This window comes from Heptranchias perlo, chromosome 1 (genome assembly GCF_035084215.1).
Source record: "Heptranchias perlo isolate sHepPer1 chromosome 1, sHepPer1.hap1, whole genome shotgun sequence".
NCBI classification, from domain to species: domain Eukaryota; kingdom Metazoa; phylum Chordata; class Chondrichthyes; order Hexanchiformes; family Hexanchidae; genus Heptranchias; species Heptranchias perlo.
This window is the reverse complement of record NC_090325.1, coordinates 132,747,653-132,761,765: the sequence shown is the minus strand read 5'-3', so window position 1 is coordinate 132,761,765 and position 14,113 is coordinate 132,747,653. Positions and strand designations below refer to the sequence as shown.

At 36.6% G+C, this 14,113-nt stretch overlaps 1 protein-coding gene across 1 annotated transcript; it reads left to right on the top strand.

Annotated features, from left to right (window-relative positions):
- Positions 1-9,437: 9,437 nt before the first annotated feature.
- Positions 9,438-10,575, top strand: LOC137318674 (homeobox protein HMX3-like). Its single transcript, XM_067981490.1, has 2 exons — positions 9,438-9,612; positions 10,076-10,575. Exons 1-2 carry the CDS (start codon positions 9,438-9,440, stop codon positions 10,573-10,575), a joined length of 675 nt encoding a protein of 224 aa, XP_067837591.1.
- Positions 10,576-14,113: the final 3,538 nt, after the last annotated feature.

Here is a 14,113-nt window from a genome sequence, read left to right as displayed (position 1 = left end):
AGAAACATTTTCATAGAATCATTTTTAACTTTAGACATTGCTCAAAAATATTATGCTAAATCTTAAATGCACCAAATAGCTGAAATATCATTCCATGGGATTAGACTGGAAATGCAATGCTTAATGCTTGCCAGTAATAAAGGGCCCAGTTATACTGTCACTTTTGTTGTTTTGGATGAGTAATGACACGAAAAGTGGCAATATGACTCAGGCATAAAGTGCTGATCTGACACCTGAGCACGCGTAAAGCAAGCCTATGCAGAACTCCATTGTCACTGCATTTTGGCACCACAGACTGAGACACAGACTGCAGTACAAGAAGGGTCTATATCACAGTCGGCAGAAACTAGTCTCTCATTGTTAACTGCAAACAAAGACTCCTTGTCACATTTACATATGAGAAAATACAAGGCGCTGAATAATGTCATTTTAATGCAGCTGCAAATGAATTAGGATCATGATTCCTTACAAGCAGCACAAGTATGGTATTAATTTCACTCCAAATGCTTATAACACACTGCACTGTGGCTCAAAAGTGTGAAAAATCTTTAACAAACCACCTTTAAAATAATGGAGTTCAACAAACTGCCATGAATCAACATCAACAACTTGTATTTATATAGCACCTTTAACATAGTAAAATTTCCCAAGGCACGTCACAGGAGCATTATCAAACAAAATTTGAATACTGGGAGCAAACAGAGGCAAAAATACCATAGAGGTGGACCCTCAGGCATGACTCATTACCACTGAAATTCACCCATGAAGATTTCAAAATATGACTTATTATGATGGATTCGCAAGCTGTGCCATTCCTACGAAACATAAGAAATATCACTCCCCACATTGCTCCAATGTTAACAGCATTGTAGAGATCAATTTATTCTTGATATTCAAAAACCATCCACTGTTAATTTACACACTTGAACCATTCTTTCTATCATTCATTCTTTTTCTGCAATTCAACTAAACAAAATAAAATTGATAGGAACGTGTTTTATCTAAAAAAAAGGCAGGAACTAAAAATCATTTCCATTTGGATGCAACCTCCAGAAGTGATCCAGTGATCCTCCTGACTTAATGAGCTCTGGCAACTTCCTATGGGAAACAGACTAAAACTAAAGATGAAATGTGGTGACAAGATCACAAATTCTTTGTGTGGATTATAGAATAAAGAACCTCGCCAATATATTTCTTACATCTCTCAAAGTTATTTTTGTTGTTTCTGGAGGCTGTCTTCAAATGTAAATGGTTTTTAGTTTCCAGGACTATATATCTATAATCTTCTGTCTATCTATCTAAAAGTATTGTTTATAGCAAGCATATCCTGTACTTTTAAGAAATTCTTCCTATCATGCTATCTCCATCACCCCTGACCGTTACGGTAAACATTGCTTATTTTGAAAGTTTTCTCAAGCTTACTTATATTTACCTCTGATTTACTTATTTTTCCACCTTAACCTTTGGTCCTCCCAGCTCTGGATGCCATTTCACAGGAACGATGGTGCTATTGTAACTTGCCTAAGGTCTGTTATATTTCCTACTCACAGCCTCAAGGACAGGATAAGATTTTAAATCTTAGTTTTGCCTGGCAGCAGGTCTCCCCTCAATGTGTTTCCAGCATTTTTTGTTTTTGTTTCAAGTTTCCAGCATCTGCAGTATTTGACTTTTTATCAAGTACATAGTCTTCACTTCAAAAACCTACATTCCAAATATATGGACAGTAAAAATATTTGCTGTGTTTTTCTCCTTTCTAATTGATTATTTCCCGGTTATTATACTTTTAGTATTAACCATTCTCTGCAATTTATTTACTCCCCAATCATAGTCTGCCAAAAAATTATTTCTAATTATATTCCAGTAAAACAATTCTCTGAGATACAAATATCACAGTTTCTCACCCCACTACATAATCCCCCAAATGATTATTTTTCAACAGAATAAACACATAAAAAGCAAGGATCCATCAAAAGCATCACAAATTTACCCATTCCACCTTTCAACTGCCCCAATAACTATCACAGCCTGGCGCATCATAATATCCCTAACATCCCCAGCCTCTGGTGAACCCTGCCACAATACTTCATGGCCCAGCCTGTCCAGCTGAGGCCTGATGTTTTGAGAGAAAGACTGCACGACAACTCCCGTGAGTTACAGCATGGTCCAGCCTCCAACAGAACGCACATGCAAAGAGGGCAACTGTAGGTGTGAGGTTGACGCAATATAACTAAGCAACCCGACCAGAAGTAATTTCTCAGCACTCAGGCCCCAGATCTCCAAGATTCCTCCTTCCTACCCTGCAGCAGCCGAAGCCCAGCATTTTATTGTTCTCTCCACCCTCAATTCTAGATTAGAAGCCGCCTGCTCCCACTTCCCTCTCTCAATGTATTAGCCCCATTTAATCTACTCTCGACATTCACATAAGTCCCACTCCCACTGTTCTCCTTTTAAATGTGAGCACCTTCCTGCTCTCTCCCTCTAGATAGCATAAATTGTGATAAAATCTGAGTTTCTTATTTTTTTTCTTGTTTAAAAAAAGAGGAAGGTACGAAGAAAATTGTGTCTCTTCCGAATATGATCTTAATTCTGGGTCTCCCAATATCCATTCCTCAGCACCATTCCTCGCTTCAGCCTTTATAGTCGGAAGAGACACAATTTTCTTCGTACCTTCCTCTTTTTTTAAAACAAGAAAAAAAGTAAGAAATTCAGAGATTTGATTACAATTTATGCTATTAAGGAAACCACGCGCAAGTAAATACAAAGATAAATATAATTTTGCACGTGTAACCAAATTTTAGAGTAAGGCAAGGGACCATGAAAGCAGGACAATCAATTACTTTTAGTGCAGAGGTAAACCGAGCATTGTCAAATGGTGGAAAATAAATTTTAAAAATTGATCCGGAAATACAAAAAATCAGAGAATAACGTGATATTTTTAATATTCCGTTTAACACTTTAGAAGAAAGTATCTGTTTAATATTTTTGCCCGTGAGCAACAGGAGAGCAAATGTTGTTTAAACAATTAAAAAAGCAAACTGGACTCTATCCTAAGCAATAGAGTTTTGGAATCTGTGCACTAGATTTAGAAAATGTTCTACAATTAACTTTCATTGTTTTTTTTATTTGAGGGTGGTTTGAGTGATATTATTTGCTGCTACAACCAAATATGAAACGATTTAAAATATTCAAAATACTAGCGGAAAACTCTAATTTCAGGGCACCGGATGATTTAAAATACTTTTAATGCTAATATTTAATTTTCATTTTCTTCACGTCTGCGGGTTTTAACTAAAAAGTGAGTTATTGCTCATATACACACTTCAAAATACCACAAAAGTTTCTAAACAGAATACGTAACAATTGAAGTCGCCTGAAACAGCAGACACCAGGCGTAGTGTGACATACTGATGATGTGGAGATGCCGGTGATGGACTGGGGTTGACAATGGAAGGAGGAAGCCTCCGAAAGCTTGTGAATTTCAAATAAAATTGCTGGACTATAACTTGGTGTTGTAAAATTGTTTACAATTGACATATTGATGGTAGAGAATGCAAACAATGATGTTCTCACACTAAATATATGATGTTCTTCTTAAATCAGGTATATTTTGTGATGCAATAAAGGCAAATTCCACGATTTGCCTTGTGCACTGACAGTGAGTTAAAAAAAATCATCCAATGGTGCCAATTCTGCAGACATATCAGCAACAACCTATTATCACCTGCGGCTATATATCTGAGTATTACAGTATAGCTCTTATTGAGATTATATAACGGGCCAGTTAGAGCAGTACCTGCTTATGCACAACCAACATGCAAATCGCATGTGAGCGTTAGTTGTAATTCAGCAAAGGGATCACAGATTATAAAATTGAATTACCTTACATTAATTCTACAGCACAGAAACAGGCCATTCGGCCCAACTGGTCTATTCCGGCGTCTATGCTTCACACAAGCCTCCTCCCTACTTCATCTATCCCTATCAGCGTACCCTTATATTCCCTTCTTCCTGTGCTTATCTAGTTTCCCTTAAAAGCATCTATGCTATTTGCCTCAACTACTCCTTGTGGTAGTGCATTCCACAATCTTACCACTCTTTGGGTAAAGAGGTTTCTCCTGAATTCCCTATTGGATTTATTAGTGATTATTTTATATTGCTGACCTCGAGTTTTAGACTCCCCCACAAGTGGAAACATTTTCTCTATGTCTACCTTATCAAACCCTTTCATTAGAGGGTTGTGAAACTTTGGCATTCTTTACCCCAGAGGGCTGTGGAGGCTCAGTCATTGAGTATATTCAAGACTAAGATCGATGGATATTTGGACATTAAGGGAATCAATGGATACAGGGATAGGGCAGGAAAGTGGGGATGAGGTAGAAGCTCAGCCATGATCTTATTGAATGGAGCAGGCTTGAGGGGTCGTATAGCTTACTCCTGCTCTTATTTCTTATGTTCTTATTATCTTATAGATTTCTATCGGGTCACCTCTCAGCCTTCTCTTTTCTAAAGAAAAGAGCCCCAGTCTGTTTAGTCCTTCCTGATAAGTGTATCCTCTCAGTTCTGGTATCATCCATGTGAATCTTTTTTGCATCCTCTCCAATGCCTCTATACTCTTTTTATAATATGCAGATCAGAACTGTGCACAGTACTCCAAGTGTGGTCTAACCATGGATCTATACAATTTTAACATAACTTCACTGCTTTTCAATTCTATCCCTCAGTGCTCGGTTTGCCATTTTTATGGCCTTATTAACCTGCAACACTACTTTTAGTGATTTGTGTATCTGCACCTCAAGATCCCTTTGCTCCTCTACCCCATTTAGACTCTTATTATCCAAGCAATATGTGGCCTCCTTATTCTTTCTACCAAAATGCACCACCTCACACTTTATTGAAATTCATTTGCCAACTACATGCCCATTCTGCAAGTTTATTAATGTCTTCTTGCATTTTAATGTTTTCTTCCTTTGTATTAACTACAACCCCTAATTTCATGTTGTCCGCAAATTTTGAAATTTGTGCTTCTGATTCCGGAGTCCAAATCATTGATGTAAATTGTGAACAACAGTGGTCCCAGTACCGATCCCTGTGGAACACCACTTCCACCTTTTGCCAGTTTTAGTAGCTACCCTTAACCCCTACTCTCTGTTTTCTATTTTGTAGTCACCTTGCTATCCATTCTGCTGCCTGTCCCCTGACTCCACATGTTCTGACCTTAGTTATGAGTCTACAATGTGGCATTATCAAAGGCATTTTGAAAATCCAAATATATTACATCTACTACATTACCCTGTCTACTCTTTCTGTTACTTTGTCAAAGAATTCAATAAGTTTGATCAAGCTTGACTTTCCCTTCTGAAATCCGTGCTGACTACTCTTTATTATATTTTCGTTTACTAGATGTCTTTCTATTACATCTTTGAGTAAAGATTCCATTATTTTTCCGACCACTGACTTTAAGTTAACTGGTCTATAGTTCCCTGGACTTGTTCTATCTCCCTTAAATATAGGAATAACATTAGCTGTCCACCTGTCCTCTGACACTATTCCCTTTTCTAATTAATATATATATATATGTAATTGTGCCTCTGCTATCTCGTCCCTAAATTCTTTTAATATACACGGATACAATAAATCCCGACTAGGGACTTTATCCTCTTTAAGTTTGATTAGTTTATCAATTATTTCCCCCTTTTCTATTTTAAACGTCTTTATACCTTTTTTGATCGCCTCTTCATACCCACCTTGTTAGTCTTCCTGGTAAATAATGAGGCAAAGTAACTATTCAATTTTTCTGGCACTTCACTGCCATTACCCGTGAGTTTATCTTGTGCTACATGTGAGTTTATCTTATAACATGCTTTGAGGGAAAGCAACAAAAAAAATCAGTAACTGCTGATCTGGCATTTTACTTTTTTTTTGGATGTGAGATATAGCCTGAAAGGAATAGTGAACAACTTATCTCATAACTAAATCTATTGTTATCAATTTTAATATAAATGTGTTTTATTACTGGATAAATGGAACTCTACTGTATTTTGATTGGGAAGTTGAGACACTACTGTTTCTAAGTGGTTCGTTAGAGGTGAAATTGCTAAATGTGATATCTTTTGATATTTATTTTAGTAAATAGAAAGTCATACCCAATTACACAATAGGACATAGTTTGCCACTGATAAAAATAAAACCCGTGAAAATGTGATAGCGGATATTTTCATTGGGGGCTGCGAGAACAGCTCCAGAAACAACATTGAGACGTCTGATATATGATGTTAATCAATGGCAGCGACCAGTCAGCGAAAAACAATCCATTCAGAGACAAGACTGAACAGCTCGGAATTTTCATTCCCTCAGCTATCCCAATTTTCGTTGGTTACATTATTTCAGATTATAGACGAAATCCTTTCTCTGCTTTTCTTGACAATATCGATTCGTTTAAATATTTAAATATTAAATAATGTAGTTATTTTACCGAATCATATTAAACATTGATATTTGCTTTGATCAACGTGGTACCTGCCTTAAGTGCAACCTCAGCAGTTTCAGCAACCAATTATTAATATCCATTTTACAATATTTTGGCAGTCTCGTCGATAACTATTTTTTTAATAACCGCTTGTGGCGCCATTACAAATCGTTTAAAAAAATAAAATATACATAGGACAGAATGCACTTAACAAAATAAAGATTCTTGGCTCTACCCCATAGCTTTTAAACAGTAAACCACAAATATTTTTCATGCAGAGTTTCTGGGAAAAAAAGATCAAATGTTGGTGGAACACGTGCACGAAACAGCATCAATAAATCAAGTGTACTTTAAAATGCCTTAAAAATCAGGAGTTGTTTTTATTGCTACACTCTAACCTAGTCAGCGACAATAAAAAATTCACTTTCACCTTGTCACAAGGAATAGATTCAGGTCACATGAGCAGATAGAGCACTCAGCATTCTCTGCACAACGACAGAGAAATTGCGTGACAAAAACTAGCAAAACAAGCGGCTCCGAGGTAGCAGCTATCCTCAAGGCACGCATTAAGACGAGACTCTTTCATCTTTTATGTCGCTTTTCGTTAGCTTGCATATCCTCTCTGTTGCGATGTAAGTTTGATCACATTAGATCAATTTCAGTCAAGTGGATAAATTACTGTATGACGAATACCCCAGTATGGTAATGAGTTTAAGACTTGAAAATAAATGAATTAGCATACGAGATTTGTAAAACCATGGCATGAAACAAAATGTATAAATAGAATATATATATACATAGCTTTATATATATATATATAAAACACTATATATTATGTATATATTCAATTTTTATATTTTGTTTCACACACATATATGGGGTGTAGTAAGATGTGCTAGCTTGGTGTAGACATGCTGCAGACTGTGGGGAACAGTGTTTTAAGGCGCCAACCTAGTTTAAAATAGACATTCCAATGTGTTCATTGAACTGTACTTGATGTAACCTGCAAATTGCATAATCTATATTGTGTACATTTGGAACGTGATATGACAACTGTATTGTATGTACTGCTGCAAATTTTTAAATAAAGTATATTTTTTGGAAAAAAAGACATTATAGCAAAGTAAAGTTCTTTCGTTTCTTTAATGCAATATATCAATATATTACGTTTTATATACGTACAGTAATCACATCTATATTGTATATAAAACAGAATATATAAATATACAAACAGAGAAATATACTGTGACACTTATCTTTACTTGTACAAATACATTGTGAAGTAACTCGTATTTACAGTTTGAACACATAACATATCTCCCTATGTATTGCACTGCGCATTTACAATATGAAGACCCAATATAATAACCGCTCTGTCCTCTTCACATAATCACGACTTACAGCAACTCGACAATTGTACCAAATGCAAACATTGTAAAAACTGCGTTAATCGTTAATACAATTTGTGAGCACGTTAAACTAATAAACAATCGAATATTTCCCATGTTATATGCCGTTTGATTAAACTGCATCAGCGCTAAGAAAACATACATGAAAAACGCGAATCTTTGTCTTGGTTCAAATCCCGTAAAACTCAATTTAACTATTGCTAAATAGGTTAATTAAAGTAATGAGGAACAGAGCTCTGTAACTAAATGAAATTGGGTTTCCAGAACTGCTTTCCGCAGCCCACTCATAACACAAATCACGTCCTGGTGCCATTATAATGCATCTGAAATTGATCAAGTTAAACACATCTTTTGGCAGCCCTTAACGATTAATATTTATATTGCATTACAGTGACTGCAGAATGCTTTATAGTTATAAATCATTTCAAAGTGTCAACGTTTAAACACACAACATTCTGAAGTTAAATTATCCAGTTAGATTCGTTATAGAAAACATGCTCGAAATTCTTCATCATTCTGAACGAAATTTGATGTATTTATTTATCGAATCTTTTTTGTTATTCTACAATACCTTAATGAGAACTTTAGAAAATCATAATTGTGTTGTATTCATATAGATTTCACATGTAAGTATTGCAAATACTCCCTTATGTAATACATTTAACTATTTAATTTAAATAACTTGCCAAACAATTAGTACGTTACATACTCAACAAGCCTCTGATTTCTTATACTGATCAAACTTGTTCAGGTTTATGGCCTAGTAACCTGCAGTCGACAATCAGTTCAGGGTTGTGTCTTAACTTGCAGTCATTAATCACATAATTACATAAATATTTAAATAATTGGGTTCAAGACAGAACTGGATTGATATCCAAACACCGGAATGAACGAATCACTAGAAAAACAGAAAGCAACAATCATGAAAAAAAATTGTTGTTCCGCTTGGAGACTTGGTACAGATCATAGGAATAATAGAGTTTTCAGGGCCAATTTTACGTTTCCCAGATCATTACAATCGGGAAGGGAACATCCATTGTAATTCCTGCTACTGTTAAAACTAAAATCAACGGGACAGTTCCAAACAACTGCCCTGTTCAATAAGTACTCATACTTAATATGCATTGAATCAACCCTTTGTGCATTTATGGGTGTGGATCTGACCCATTACAATTTGGGTGCGAGACATATTTCCCATTTTGTTTGCACCCTTGGAAACTGCGAAAACATTTTGAATTTGCACACAACTGCGCGAGACGTACCTGTTTTTGTATTGCTGCTATTGATTTCAGTGTCACTTGCTAATAGCTCGCAAGCTTTTACACCCAAGCCAATTCCCTCTGGCGAAATAAATAGAAACCTACAAAACTATTGTTGTATGTTAACCCAGTAACTTCACAAATCGTAAATCGATCATTTGTACGAATATCTTTTTACCCAGAGTCTCCCTGAGCTCCAGGCTGGGTCCACGCTGAGCTTTGTACATATTTTATGAAGTTCACCGCGTCTATATACAAAGGGAAGACGCAAAATGTGCTGTTTGGAATGAAACCTGTCCTGGAATGGAGCAGTCGCGGCCTGCTGAGGTCTCTTCCTCTCTGCCCTTCTCCATACGTAGCATTTTAGGAGAGTCTAGCCGGGTGGACCAGCAGTCTGGGGATAGTGCAGAAACTGCAACAAGATATCCTGAGAAGACCCTGAAGACTAGCATCGAAGCAAAGGCCCTTGTACACTCGGGTAAGCGGCAAGTATTACTACTAATTTGTTTCACTAAGATTTAAGGGGGTCACAAGCACGCTATTTCCATAGATTCATTCACTTCGGCGTTCCTCGGTCACTCTTTATATCTTTCCTACTGCGTCAGCCACACATTTTAGATGCACGCTGTCGACATTCTTAACATTATATCCATCAGTTTTTCTTCTCTCCCTCTCCCTCTCCATTCAGTTGTCTGGTGTAGTAATGACGAGCTCCTGCTTGCTCCGTGCTAAGCGGTATGGGAAGGGGTTGGTTGGGATGACAGCTACTCGTTTTAGTGTTTGGATTTAACAAAAGCTATTCTGCACCCTTTACGTTCTGGTGAAGAGCAAATGTTTAGTACAGTTCCGTAGTAGCCCTTAGTGACGATGCAGTTCCGTGCTATAGTAACCGTACAGTTCCATATTAACATGCATCACACGTTTTGTAAATATTTTAACAGTAATGGAGGAGGAGGCGGCTGAGGGTGAAAGGAGGGAGCTAACTTTCGAATCTCGAAAACAGAAGAGAGAGAGGAGCGTGCAGGAGAGGAAGAAGAAGGCGAGGACAGTATTCTCTCGGAATCAGGTTTTTCAGCTGCAGTCCACGTTTGACCTGAAAAGGTACCTGAGTAGCGCGGAAAGGGCAGGGCTAGCCGCCGCTCTTCAGCTAACAGAAACCCAAGTCAAGATCTGGTTTCAGAACCGACGGAATAAATGGAAGCGGCAGCTTGCCAGTGAACTCGAAATTGCACAGCTCGGCACCGAGATCCAGGCCCTGGACCCCTTATCAGTGTCTTTACACGAACGGGATGGCTTTCTGGCCATCCCGGGCGACTTAATGCATCCCGCCACCTCATTATATGCAAGCACGTTTTTACCTTACTACAGGGCACTACTTCCACAGGACGGCCCTTTCCTGTCCTATGCCTTGTTTGATAATTACAAAATTAGGATTGTTTAATTTTGATCTAACCTTGTCCCACAGTAACACAGACATACAGAACTTCGTTAGCCATTTTCCATTTTCCGTAGCGTGTATTATTAACAGAAAATCTATCCCAGACGAATTCGACTGTTATTCGGTTCTGCAATATTCAATTTGCTCAGAGTATCACTTTTAGAATGTCTGTTTCTGAGAAACAAAACAAAACCATCGCTTGCATGCAATATTTGTAAAGCGAGTCAATATGAACTAGATCGATAGTCATATTGCTATGTAAGCTTTGTTTTAACACAGCCAGTCCCGCTTGAATGCAACTCCGATCTGAGCAATCTTTTCTGGTCAGTACTGAGGTGTTTATCGCTGTTATACACAAGTTTGGTTCTAAACATTTTATTGGTATGATCCTAACTGCTGCACATGACATGATATCCACCCCCCTCCCCCTCTCCGTACCCAGATACCCTTCTCCACATAATCGAAAATAATTCTGAGGTCACTAAACAGACTCTGAAAATCACAGAAGAAAACATAACATATGCACACGATAGCCCTGTCCTTTTACTTAAATATCCTAGGATAAATGTAGAGAGGGATTGTGATATAAGGAAAAACAAAAGCAAAATACTGCGGATATTGGATATCTGAAATAAAAACAAAAAGTGCCGGGAACATTCAGCAGGTCAGGCAGCATCTGTGGAGAAAGAAACTTTTAATTCTGTTTCTCTCGCCACAGATGCTGCCTGCTGAGTGTTTCCAGCATTTTCTGTTTTTATTTGTGATATAAGGAGGTGTTTTTGGAAACAAATGTAATCTGTAATAATTCCAGTGTCTTTTTTTAAAAAAAGCTACACTTACGTTAGGCATACATTACATTGTTTTGAGTTAATGCTGCCGTTATCTTCAGCGTGTTCGTTAAAAAAAAAGCAATGTAATAATGGAAAATTTAGCCATGATTCTGAAAATAAAGTTTATGCCTTTCATAGAACTGACACGTCTGTTTAGTTAGGTATTAGCCACCTTCTGGTAATACTGTAATTCGAAATAAATTTTGTTTAGAGAAATGCAACATAATCACAGTATTTATTCTGTCTGAATGTTATTTTGAAGGTAACACTTCTTGATGCCCCAATCTGTTATTGCTAATGTTCAGTCGTGTCAGAAGTTCAGGACAGGCGCGTCGTTGTGAGTTCACCAGCTTTCTGTAGCGAAAATAATTCATTGGTTGCTTATCACGTTTGAAACACATTCTTCTGTTTCAAAAGCCTCAAAAGTTAATCCAATGCATTCATCTGAACTAACCTTAAAAACCAGGACACGTAATGGTGGAGTGTATTTGAAGGTCACGTGTTACCAAAATTCTGGTTAAACATTGTATTGAAACTTGCATCGTAACACAAATGACTGGACCGGTTCAGCAAGATTTTCACATTTACAGGTTCGTTAGTGTCAGACAGTGAACAAGTATAAATGAATATGGTTAGTAAACGTCCGACTGTACACCTATCCTATTTATAAATTACTTAAGGGACGGTATATTTTAAAGGAAAGATCGCGTACGGATGGCTTTGAATATCTAAGAATTCTTTTAAAGTTTTCAAATGTTTGTGTAATACATTGATTAACGAAACATTTGCTTATTTTCTACGCCTACAAAAATATAAGGTGTTGTACTTTAAAATAATTAATAGAATGTAACAGTTATAATTCTATGTAACCACACCATTCTGCTGCTACCAGTGCTGTAAGAACAGCAGATTGTTATTATAAATATATATAAATTGTTTACTTAACTTAAAACAATGACAGTCATGTCCATTGATAATTCTTGCACTTTCTGTAATTTAATCAATGGAAGGTAGTTTGGGGAATGGGTAGAAAGAGCAAAGCAGGATGTCATCGTATATTTTAAAATACCGACATGTTTTCATTCCGAATTTTAGAAAATCCATTGGTTGAGATTAGCCGACACTCCCGTTCAGAAAATCAGTTGAACAAAATCAGTTTTTTAAAAAAATCATTAATATTATCAATATCAGCACGTATGTATGTTACATAATACATCTTTTATATGTGCGAGGTACACATAGATGTCCGTGCGTTTGTAAATTATATATTATGTTTTACTTTAATTAATTTAAGGGTTAAATATCTGCATCACTGTAAAAAAATTGATAGAACTATTAACAAAACGCTTTAATGGTTGGCTAAATTTAATCGTTAATCCCAAATTCTCAAAATCGCTTTAACACTCAGATGATAGTGAAATAAACTAATATATCTTTTAATGAACCAAAAGAGATTAATTTTAGAAAAGAGCCGATAATAAATCTCTAAAGACTTTGAAATCCACACTAGAAATGAACCAAATGTCACCAATATTTGGAATTTTAATAAAAATCACAGCATGTGAAGATAATTCAGCTGTAAACCGCACTGTTATAGTAACCCCGTGGAAAGAGTGGGAATATAAAGCGCTCCTGAAGTGTCTTTTAATAACAGAAGCAAGTCTGGTGTAATAACGCGCACCAGAGAATTGCTTTAACCTTGGGGGCAGTGCAGCTCCACGTCATTTACCATTCTGGTGCACCTGGCTTGCCCTCTCCTCTCTCACGCAATTCCCTAATTCAATACGTGCTCATACATGCGTGCGAGAGCACTCCTCGCAAAAACCGGTTAATTGTCACTTCCAATAAATCCACGTCTACACCTTAGAATTGTATTTAAGATAACTATATTTCAGAAGCATCGGCACAATAAGTGAGAAAATATTTGCAAGACTGCATCTGTTTCTCACGAAGGGGAACAAAATGTAAACATTTATATTGTAACAATGAGCATAGTTGTAAATGCTCAATGATCGTCAATACGATTGATTTTGGGTGGGTTATATTATTTCTAACTCGATTAAATAAAAGGGAAAGCTAAATATATCGTCGTAAATAAACATAACTGTTAATTCCACATGTGCATTATTTTTGTTAATTTCTTTAGGCAGAATGCTGTAGGATTCCCTAACAACACGAGAAAGGGGTTTAACTATTGCACAATCCTATGTAGCATGTCGGGCGGAGATTCAATATTCAAGCGTCCACGAAGATGCCAGGAATAGCCACCTATCAAGAATTTACAGTGAAATATTAATAAAGTATATACCACATTTTGCGGTATAATTCCATTTCGCAGATTATTGGTTATGATTTGAGTTTTCCTTTCTGGCAATTATTTAACGTTTAGTTTATTGGAGCATGACTGTGCATGTAGGATTTGACTAGAATGTATAACCTGAGTTTTAAATAGCTGGAAAATGTATAATCTTGACAAATCTCTTTAACGGCAGTTTACAACTTAGTCACGGATGGGGGAAATTAACAAGATAGTCGTAGATAGAAAATGGCTTTGGATTTTTGATTTAGCTCATTCCCTTAATAGAAATGTTGGTTTTGGGTGGGTTACAGAAACCTTAATATAATCAATATGTTTTACACTGATTTCACATTTTTGTAATGTAATAATCTTTCCACACAAATCTTTAATATTGCGCTTATACTCTAAACAA

Bases quoted from the DNA above. Each gene is read 5' to 3' on its own strand.
- LOC137318674 (XM_067981490.1), top strand. From the start codon at position 9,438: ATGGAGCAGTCGCGGCCTGCTGAGGTCTCTTCCTCTCTGCCCTTCTCC. The intron at 9,613-10,075 runs GTAAGCGGCAAG...ATATTTTAACAG, and splicing joins AAAGGCCCTTGTACACTCGG to TAATGGAGGAGGAGGCGGCT.